At 31.6% G+C, this 12129-nt stretch overlaps 1 protein-coding gene across 7 annotated transcripts in view; it reads left to right on the top strand.

Annotated features, from left to right (window-relative positions):
* Positions 1–12129, top strand: part of LOC112052747 (TOX high mobility group box family member 3) — a 31048-nt gene that overhangs the window by 339 nt on the left and 18580 nt on the right. For 4 of the 7 annotated variants that reach the window (XR_002887331.2, XM_024091950.2, XM_024091977.2 and 1 more), the window contains exon 1: positions 145–360. Coding sequence is in view for 6 of the 7 variants with exons in the window: in XM_024091950.2 (XP_023947718.2) it covers positions 295–360 (66 nt within the window). In the remaining variant the exon portion in view is untranslated. Of the gene's footprint in view, positions 1–144; positions 361–6848; positions 7184–12129 lie in introns of those variants that run through there. The other 3 variants (XM_024091968.2, XM_024091960.2, XM_052881661.1) reach the window with 2 other exon arrangements.

Raw genomic sequence — 12129 nt, 5'->3', positions numbered from 1 at the left:
CATTCTTCATTAATTTGTAATTTTATTTTATTAACATTTTACAACTTTTCTTTTATATAAACTGATTATAATTTAACTAAAAAAGATAAAAACATATTTACTGTTATAATATCATATTATTTGCAATTCAAATTGTTCATTAAATTTTTAACGGCATTAATTGTAATTTTTAATGAGTAGAATATTAAAGCCTTATGAAGGTTAAAATAATTATATTGCCAACATTTACGTAAAGATACAGTAAATGGACTGTTCAGCTTGGAAAGAAGTGCTCTATTTAGTTGATGAGTCACCATGGAATCCACTCAAGTCGCTGCGGACGATCGTGATAGAACCTATAAACTCTATAATATGTACAAGGTAAGTTTAAGGTAAAATATTTATCAGATTCAACGTTTAAGTTTCAATGTTCGCTTTACTACTTAAAACTTAAATAGTTATATTATTTCAATAATTATATAAATATTAACTTACTGTTTAATTATCACTCAAGATATCTCTAAAAAGATTTTTTTAAAACCTCAACAACCTATCATTTTTAACCGACTTCCAAAAAGGAGGAGGTTCTACGTTCGACTGTATGTATGTTTTTTTTTTTTTTTTTTTTTTTTTTTTTTTTTTTTTTTTTTTTTTTTATGTATGTCCAGCGATAATTCCGTCATTTATTGACCGATTTTGAAAATTCTTTTTTTGTTTTAAAGGGTTTGATTCCAGGGTGGTCCCATTTTTTTCATGTCAGGATCTGATGATGGCATCCTGGAGAAATTGAGGGGAACTTACAAAATTTGTAGAGACGGCCAGTGCGTTTGTTAGTGTTTTCATAAGGTATTTTAAGCCACTACAATTTTATGAAGATCTGGAGTTGGTCTGATGATGGAGCCGAAACACAAACGATGGAACTCGTCAACGATTTACAGCAGGCACCTTTTGTTTGGGCTTGATTAATTTGTATTGATGAGAACTTTCCACCTACATTGGTTGTGACTGTATTCAGGGTCTGGTGATGAAGACGAAGGACAGTGAAGAGAACTCCTCGACGGTTTACAGTAACTACCTTGTGTTTGGACTTGATAAATTTGTATTGATGAGAACTTTCCACCTAGATAGGTTGTGACTGTATTAGGGGTCTGGTGATGAAGACGAAGGAGAGTTAAGGGAACTCCTCGAAGGTTCACAGTAGCTACCTTGTGTTTGGACTTGATTAATTTTATATTGATGAGAACTTTCTACCCATATGGGTTGTGACTGCAAAAGGGGTCTGGTGATGAAGACGGAGGACAGTTAAGACAATTGGTTATATTCATATTAAGTGTGGATAAAGGGGAAGTGAAATTTTGTATATGAGTTAAGGAGTATTTTCAAAATTGGGATTGTAGGACTTAGGTACCTGTCATAAGAAAATAACGTTTTAGCTAATTGCTTGCGTTTTGTTCACACGCAGTAGGTATGCTAACACTAAAAATAAAAAAATAAAAATTTTAATAAAAAAAATTAACCGACTTCCAACTCAAACATTAACTTAAACTAAAAAGCAAAAAATAACATCTTGCCTATGTGCTACCTTCTGATCAGTTTGAAGGCGGTGCCAATCCAGTGTCGTGTTTTAATTAAAGCTGTTTCTGAAAGAAGCACATAAATTGTGTAGCTTAAACGGGTTTAATTAAAACATCACTGGCTTGGCACCGCCTTCAAACTGATCAGAAGGTAGCACATAGGCAAGATGTTATTTTTTGCTTTTTAGTTTAAGTTAATGTTTGAGTTGGAAGTCGGTTAATTTTTTTTATTAAAATTTTTATAAATTATATACACCTATCCGTGAATATGAATTTCGTAGCGTAGATGAAAACCGAAGCTTTTTAAAAGCAAACGTTTGATAAAATATCTACCTATAAATATTATAATATTAAAAAAATATACCCAATATTTTTAAATTTACTATAATTAGGTAGGTAAGGTACACGAAAAAAAATCTTTGTATTCATTTTTATCGATAAAATACCTTCCTATTAATAATTTTGGACAAATAGGTATATCTAATGAAAAAAATAATAATAAGTTGTCATTAAATTTTAATGTGTTCATACATTATATAATGTACACAATATCAATACTACAAATCTTTTATTTAAATTTTTTAGTTTGTAGAATTGGGGCGAAAGTTTTAAGATTAATTATTGAATATTATTAATTTTTGGGATTCCGTACCCAAGGTATAAAACCCTTAAGACTCCACTGTCCACCCATCCGTCTGTCCAACCTGGTGAATGAACCGTGATAGTTAAACAGTTGAAATTTTCACAGATGATGTAGGTACTTCTGTTGCCGTCCTAGCAACAAATACTAAAAAAAACACAAATCCCATACAACAACCGAGATTTTTTGCCGTTTATTAGGGTTCCGTAATCCTTATAATTTCCGCCTGTCCGTCAATCCGCGGCTTAGCTATAGATATCCGCGACTATTACTACTAGAAAGCTGTAAATTTGTATGAGTAAGTATATTAAAAATGTGAACAAAGTCGTACGTGATAAATGGGGATCTACATATAAAATGGGGATGAATTTTTTTAATCGTTTATTTCATAAATTAGGGTATCTTTAGATATGTCTTTGAAAGATATGAGGGGTAGTCTACCAATATTTTTAGTTTTAGGGATCCGTTTGTAAAATATTAAGCTTTTAAGAGCTAATTTTTGTTAGAGTCAAGTGTCTCCACCCTCTACCGGCTAATGTAGCGGATGTTTTTAAATACGTGAAAAAATTCTCAGAAGTAGGATAAATAGTGTAAACAATAACAGCTAAATAGCAATTGCTATTTAAAGAGACCAATTCAAAATTTAAAAAACTTAATTGGAATTTGAAAATTGCATTCTAATTCCGTTGTTAATTAAAAAATTAAAGTTTTCAGTAACATAATCCAGAGTCTGTTAAAAGTAGTAAGCTGAAATTTGGTAGGGGCATGTATATTAATACGTTTATAAATAGTTTGGGGTATGGGTATCGGTATCGGTATTTTTGTGCATTACATGAGGGATTAAAGTGCTAACTTAATCTACGGAACCCTACACTGCGCATGGTCCGACACCTACTTGACCGGTTTTTATATATAATGGTACGGAAACTTGCGAACACAAGACCGACTCGCACCTGGTTGGTTTTTTTCAAATATATATTCTAAAACACGTTAAAATATAATAAATCATAATGTCAATTACTTTAAGAAATGCTAAATAACTACGTAATATATTTTATTTAATGAGGTGATTTTGCTGCTATTACAATTAAGCATTAAAGTTACTTAATGTAATAGCAGCAATAAAATACGGAAATGAATGAAATGCACTTTTATTACTTAACTAGCGGACGCCCGCGACTTCGTCCGCGTAAAAATCGATGTCAACTTTCAACCCCTATTTCACATTCTATTTTGCAAGTTTTATAACTTATACCTAATAAATAGTCCACTTATCATTTTACATTTACAAATGTACCTAGAAAAATTAAGGACTTTCCGTACAAACTTTCTACCCCTACTTCACCCATTTCTGATTTTGTTTTCGCGACAAAAAGTATCATTTGAATTCATTCTGTAGTTTCAGCGTGATGCCCGGTCAAAAAAAAGGCAAACAGACAGACAAAAAATAGAAAATAGGCTTCAGTATCGATGTCCTACCTCTACCCTACTCCTACCCTACCCGTACCCTAACTGTATCCTACCCCTACCCTACCCGTACCCTACCCTACCCGTACCCTACCCTACCCGTACCCTACCCTACCCGTAATCTTCCCTTTCCCTACCCCTACCCTACCCCTAACCTGGGCATACACTCCCCTACCCTGCCCTACCCCACCCTACCCCTACCCTACCTTTACCCCTAACCTACTCTTACACAACCCCTACCCTACCTGTACCCTACCTTACCCTACCTTATACCTTCCCTACCTTACCCCTACGCTTAGCAAAATCGGTCCAGCCCTATGAGCGTGGTGCGATGACAAAGGAAAATAGAGACTTCTATGCTAAAATTATAATCTTTGGATATACTGGTCCGATTTGCAAGATTGTTTTACCAATAGAAATCTACGTTATTTGCGAGTGTCATAGGCTATGTTTGATTCCCATATTCACACAGGAACGGGAACTACGTAATTGAAAGCGCGGGGCGTCATGTAGCGGAATTTCTGCGTCTTTTAGAAATTTTGTATTATCTCCGAAACTATTTAACTAATTAACATACTATAAAGGGCAAATCTTATCTCCATAATATTCTTGTGATTATTAAATAATTAATTTTGATAAGGATTTAAGTAAAGTAGCATAAATAATGACGCAAACCTAAGTATATAAAATTAATAATTTTTAAAACACGAAAGGTACTATATCTGCTAATATATAGAAGATAGATATATGGTGTCGCGGACTTTTTTGTAGAACTTTTAAAGATACATAAAGCCTCCATACATTTATTTCAATTTTACACAATGGTTAAGGCAGCGCATGCGAATAAGTCTGCTTAAGAGGATTTTCGGTCCGACCTGTATGACAAAAACTGTTAACTCGGCGAATATATATCATACTAATATTAAATAATATCCCGATAATGTAGCATTCTACTGGTAAAAGAATTTTTGAAATCGGACCAGTAGTTCCGAAGATTACCCCATTTAAAAAATGTGACAAACTTACAAACTTTACCTCTTTATAATATTAGTATAGATTACCTACTGGATAGGGATGATGACAATTTTTTAAATTAGGAGAATGCTAAATGTAAAGCAATTTTCTAAAAGAAACAGGATATCTGCGATCATTACTTTCGAAGTAACAGGGATTTAAAGGGTCATATTTGCGACACTGCCACGGATCTCTGAAAAACGCCCCATACAAAATACCACGAATTAATGACGTCGTTCATTTGCTGATCGTTAGATTATAGGTGTCAAAGGTTAGATTTCTATGGGCGTTCAAACAAAATTGCAAATATCTTTGTTATTTGTGCGTCTATGTTTATAGTTGATGTATTGAAAATGTCACGTTTAATGTGAGGAAGCTAAAAATGTATGCAATTTCATCTAATTACGGTAAAATAATTTTAGTAGATTTTGAAATTTTATAATCTTATAAAAATCAATATAATCAATATATTCAAACCTTGTCATCATCCCCATTTTTAAAAAAAATATTTTATGTTAATTAAGTTAATTAATTATTTTATTGTTTTACCCTCGGACCTTAAAGTCCGAGGGTAAAACGATATTATTTTATTTTTTTATTCTCGGAAATTACGCCTATTTAATGTCACTATACGTTATCTTGATATAGTAGTAGTTTGTCTTTGATATTTTAATAATCTCTGAAGCCATTTTAGAGTTTAACATGATGACACAATAGACAAATATTTATTTTTTAAGTTTTATTTAAATAAAAGTACTTAATAACATGTCCGCTTTTTGGTAAATCTAAATGTGCAGGCACACAATGTCTATAATAATAAATATGTTAGTAAGTACCTAAAAATCTTTTTCTATTCTACAACACTGTGGAAAATTCACTTAATAAGGATTTTCCAGCTTCCCAGGATTTTGTTTGGCACAATTTCAAAACCTAGGTATAGGTATATGTTATATTTTCTGAATTGTATATGAAATTTACTTTTCATGTCCTTTCTATCCACCGAATGTATTTGTGTAGTCATTCTTACATTACGAAAACTCTAATTATTCTATACTAAATAATATATTTCCTCTAATTCTGTTGAAATTTTATGTAAATTGACATTTTTTTACACAATATTGACTAATGCCCTCAACTTCGTCCGTGCCGCATCTATAGGTAAAAATAATAGGTTGGCTAGTTGTATGACTAAATGTTTTCCCTTAGTTTTCCTAATATTCAATTAGGAAAACTATCTATTAGGAAAACCGCATCCAACTTGTCATCAGATGTACAGACGATGTCACAGACACACACCGATGTCCAGGCAAAACCTTCACAAAATTCAATGTTTATAATTTTAATATATCGGAATCTATTGAAAGGGATTATTTACACCGGAAAATTTCCCAAATTCAGATGGCAGCTTTTTCATTTCGATTGGACGTAAAGGAAAAGAGTAATCCGAAAATAGCAGAATTCAATGTGGTCCATGGACGTCTGTTAATTTTGTTAATATTAATTTAACACATCACTGCACCATTTTTTTTTATTATTACATCTACTGCGAAACAAAACGAACTTTTATTTCTATTAGAATATATGCTGTCGGAAGTTTTATTACAGGCTACAAATTACACATAATTTTAAAAATTTTTAAGGTAGTCTGCTTCTAATGGCTCTATTGCCAGTTTTAGAACTCAAGAATAACCCAGGTTGAAAATTCAATATTTATATAAAAATCATTATAATATCTTGTATTATCTTTAAAGAAGCTCAAGTCTTTTACATTCATTGCAAGTTAAAAGGAAAATACTTTACAGATCCCGACCGAAGTAGCAATTTACATCGTTAAGTTTAATGTGGCCTTGGCTGGCCTTTTAAAATCACTTCCAACATTACTCGTTTAATACAAAAGCGAATATGATTCTTAGTATACCAATCAATCGAGTATTCAAACGTATTTTGAAACTATCGTTAATTTTAAACCAATCTCAGATTCGTGCTGCATGTCTCCTGTAAGGCATCGGGAATACCCGTCCGAAAGATCCGAAAGATCGGTCCACCGATTTGAGTGGTGCCGGTTTCGAAGGCTTTGGTTAGAGGCTACAGCAGCGCTCTCGGCGTGGCTCGGCTTCTATGGGAACTAAAGAAGGCGCCCCACCGAACCGCGCCACGACCAGCGAGTAGCGACCGCCACGCAGTCTTCCCGCGCGGCCCGCACGTGTGTCTAGCGTGTCATCAAACGTTATAAGTAATCGCTCTCGATCTAACTCTACAAATCTTACCAGTGTTATCTATCTCAAAAAAAAACTAATAAATTAAGTGTGCCCATCTGTGACCCAAGGACGTAGTCATCGATGAAACAACGTTGTGACCTAACTACAGTGTAATTAAAACTGTAATTGTTATAAATTTTACTTCCTCGATAGATTAATTAGATCTTACATGGAACCGGAACGTATTTAATTAAAGCCTGGAATTTATTATTCTACAGCGAATGAGATATGTAACATCAACAAACCGTATGGTGTGTATTTAACTTTCTATTAACTATTTGTTTAGCTTGTTTCTCTGCTGTAGCAGCAAACCAGTTGAATAACTTATTATGCTTTATAATTAACTTAAGGTTTCATTGAAATAAACCTCCTTTTTCTCCATAGCTTTTTTATTTTGTTTTTTTTTTTGCTTTCTCCTCATATGTTTTAAAGACTTAAATTACTGAATAGTCGTTACACAAATATATTTATATATTAGCTCTAGTAAATAATATCTTTTTCCTATAATTGGTCTTACTTTGGTTCTTAATTCGTTTACTGCCTCTACTGTACTAATCAATATTTATTGTTCTAACCTTAGATAAGTATATAATTTTATTAATTTTCTTATTTTATAGTGCTGGTTAACTGAGTGTTTCACTTGTTTTTGAATTTCTAATTGGATTGCAAATAAGTTCTTAAAGGTTTTGAAACATCGGTTGCTACAATTTTCATATGAACATAATAAACTTGCTACTGCAAACATTTTTTAAAGATGATATGCTTATAAGATGTTGATATATTGGGTGTCATATTGAAAATAAAAAAAACAACATCGTAAAGTAGCTATATATGCCTACAATAATACACTATAAATTGATAAAATATTATCTGTTAACTAAGTAGGACGTAACATATTGCTTTGCTTCTGATATTAAGATAAGGCGTGTTTAAGTAAATTCCCATTTAATTGCTGACTACATAAACAAACTTAAAGAAATAGATTCAGATCATATGTTATAGCATTAAAGACATAATTATTAGATATAAAAAATTAATTACTGTTCATTAGAATTGCTAAAACTCGAGAACGGTTCGACAGATTTTAATCATTTATTTTTCATGCATGGGTGGTTCTAATTAAAAAAGGTAATTTCGTATGATAATTTTAGGTGGGTCTAAGTCATTCGGGTCAACTAGTTAATGAATAAATTCATCGATATAGTCTCGCTGCAATCTATTGTGAGACTCTGAGTTATCATAGTTTATCGCACATACGATAATTTAAGCATAATTTCCAAAATTGATTTTAAATACCTTTATTATGAAAACATTTAATAACAGTAGAATTACGTGTGTTCTAATGAATGTTATATTTTCCGTCGTTGTGTTTTCTCATTTCCATAGTTTTATCGTGTAATTTACATAATAGGTACCTTGCTAGGTAATTTTAATCTGAATTAGGGAGTCCAAATTTATTATGAATACTAATTTGATTAATTAAATCGTTAAATAGTAGGTATTAAACGTTGCACTATTGCGTAACATTTATAGATATTTCAAAAGGATAATTTTGACCTTCATATTCCTTATGGATTTAAATCTTAATTAAATGTGAATATAATATTAGGTAGATACAAAAAGTTTTTAGACAAGTTAAAGATTTATACCTATGAGATACGAATATGTGATAGGTATGAGGCTAGGGTGTAAAGTATTTTTCTATTTTCATCCCCCATTTTTATGGTGATTTAGTATCATTTTAGTAAAGAAATATAAATAACAGAACAATGTTTGCCGGGTCAGCTAGTATAGCACGAGATCCGGCATAAGAAATACAGGGTGTCCCGTAATTAATGGATAAAATGCAAATGGTAGATATACACTACCTGCCTATATTATTTATTACTTTGATTTTTTTATACAAGAAAAAACGACTGCATTAGCAATTTTAGGCAAATAAGCAGATATTGTAAATCATTTTGAAGAAAGCAGTGAGAAAGTTCACACTTTTAATTTTTATTCTTATAATCAAAATTCAGTATCTCCCAATTCTCTTATTGTGAAATAATAATAATATCTCCAAAAATTATTGTGAAATACTCACACTGTCACATTGCAAATAGGTTGCCTAGTTCAATTGCGGCCCGATAGTATTAAGTAATTAATTTTTTTGTTAAATTTATTTTATCTACTTCTCTTATTGGTTAATTCAAAAAATCATACACTAGCTAAAAGAATATACGAGTAAGCAGGCAACCTTTTGGTTTTTAATTCCTGTTTGGTAGATACCAAACAGGAATTAAAAACCAAAAGGTTGCCTGCTTTCACACTGCGACTGTAGGGTTGCCAGATATAATCAGTCGAGTAATGTTATTTATATACCCTAGTTCCTAAATTAATCATAAAGTACCCCTTGTTTTATGATTAATTTAACTGTATTAAGTTGCCTTTTATCTAGTTCATGGTTTCCTAGATTTTGTATGAACAATGTGTGTGGGTGCAATTTATCTAGGCAACCTATTTGTATTGTGTCACTGAATATAATCTATAATTTATATTTATCTGAATATTTTTTATCTTATCACCACTAAATAACAGATGAGGGTATATGTTCCTAATGCCGGATCTTAGACTATAGTCTCTGTCTCTCTAAAATTCTCTATCAATACCTACCACTATTAGTACAATACAATTGTTATTTATATTACTTATACACATACATATACAATACATATACGTACTTATTAATAATGTGTTAAAGCAATGTTATCACACGTAGTAATAAAAATTCCGATTTTGTTATGACTCTACATTTTTTGTGATCGTAGCAACAAAAAAGTGAATTCACCTGCTCACTTCTTTTATTATTAGCTTTCTGCCTCTACTCCCCTACAAAATGTAAGCAGGTTACGATGAGAGAAGCGTACCAATTGTAATAACACCAATTGATTTAACGCTATTTTAGTAGGAGGAACTAAACGGGGTCACCGACCGGCAATTATGTCCTCCTAAAGAATTCTCTACCATAACCGGCATTAATAATGGTGCCGCCTTCTCTTACAATATTATTTATTCAAATGCTTTGATGCTAAATAGATACAATACATAGTAACAATCTATTATTTTTTTTATGACTTATTATTGTTATTTATTATACCAATTTAAAACCTGAGTAGGTATGTATATGAAAAATTACTGACTGTTTATAAATTACATTTTACATACTACGCTAAGTAAAGAAACTTATAAACGAGTACTACTATATGAATAACTTTCAGATTTTTTTTTTTTTTATTGAGAAGAAGAAATAAGGAACTTAAGCTAACTTATCCTAATAACTATACAAATCATGCCCACGTGGAATGGTGGCAAGAATACTGGCTGCATTTCCGCGTTGGACAGCCAGGCTGATCCTTTGCGCAAAAAATGAGCCAGCCCTTCTGTCACCAGTCGAGGCAACAAGCCGCGGTGAAATGGTACGGAAAAATTTTTTGGCACTGCGACTCCAAGGCCCAAGGGTCTCCACGGCAAAAGGTACAAATATGTAACTCTCTGTCAGAGAGGCATACTTGAGCCACTTACCGGTTTCAGCTTTTTCTGCTGCGGCAGATTTCACTAGGTTTTTTTTCAGAAATAGACTCTTTTTTTGTGTATTTCTAATATTATATATCTTAAGCAAGCAAGTTCTTCTTTTTAATGGTAAAAAATACATCATAATAATTTACAAGAATAGCAATATTTCAAAAAAAAAAATCAAAAATCATTTATTTCAAGTAGGCTCAGTTTACAAGCACTTTTGACACGTCAGTTGACTTTTTGTAAAGATTCTACCACCTGTTCGGAAGGCAGGGATTTACATAACTGACTGATTGTATAAGTACATAGGATACGTATAGAAGAATAATTAAGACATATTGTTATAATACATGTATAGTACTTGTTAATAATTACATTGAACTTTAGAATTCTGTAAGTAAATTTATGGGATGCTTAATAACAATGAGGAAATGGAATGACAACTAATAAAACCAGCCAACCCTTATTACTAGCAGCGACGCATGGGTCGATATTACCCGTATTAAAATTCTTATACCAGTGAAACATGATGTCCTAGTAGGTTAGGATATTATCTTTATCCATGTTAATTTTAAGTAACATATAAAATTAAGATACAATGTATGTTTAATTAATTTCTTAAAGAAAATATATTAAATATAATAATTTGGAGCCTCTGCCAACACTAAAATATAAACTTAATTTATTTACTTTTTTTCAAAGATATCTCTCTAGATAAATTCTAAACTTGTTAGTTAAGTAGTCGCTTTAACTACATTCCTTTAAAATACATTATCTTTGTGGACATTCTTTTGTTGACATTTTACAAAACTTCTGTGCTTGATTCACACAAGTCATGTGCCATCAACAAATCAACAATGCCTACATAGACTATGTAATTCAATTTTGCCGTAAATGTTAGGCATGAAATATAATAATAATTTAGGCAAATAGATACCTTTCGAGGTATGTTTATTAAAGTCGCCTACTTTTTAAAACTTTCTACTTTCCACGCTCTAAAAACATATTAGAAACATAGTATCGTTATGGACGGCACATTATAATTGACTGTAAAGATTTATTGGAATTCTTTTCTTATTATACAATTCACAGATAGCTAAGCCCGTTTAATTAAACTTTGTAAACGTTTGGCGTTATCCTGTATTACATAATTTTATTATAATTAATTATAATTATTTATTATTGTCATTGAACGTTATTAATATTCTATTAAAACGCCTATCTCTACATTTGTACGATAACAGATTTCACAGTTAATTATCCTTTCGTTTTCATAAAAGAGACTAAGAAAGTATTTTTGGAAATTTGAAAAATGGTAAAAAATGTGAAAAGGATTAAAGGATTTAAACTGCGCGACGTCGAATCGACGCAAATTAAACCACAGCAGTATAAATAATAATTACACAAATTCATTTATTTATGTAGGTAACAATATATCAATGAGTAGATCATCTCGTTTTAAAAAAATACATCCTCCGGGGTATAGTACCTAATGTTTAGTATCGATCGGAAGTTTAGAAAAGAATAAGTTGGCTTTAGAAGAAAGCGCCTCACCACTTCATAATTATGTCGCCATGAATATCACATACCTTCACAAAGTTTAATACAGTATGATCTGGAAAAAAAAAATTCTTTCCTG

This window comes from Bicyclus anynana, chromosome 5 (assembly GCF_947172395.1).
Source record: "Bicyclus anynana chromosome 5, ilBicAnyn1.1, whole genome shotgun sequence".
Lineage (NCBI taxonomy): Eukaryota > Metazoa > Arthropoda > Insecta > Lepidoptera > Nymphalidae > Bicyclus > Bicyclus anynana.
Note: the sequence above shows the minus strand (reverse complement) of the source record. Positions and strands in the feature narration are given on the sequence as shown.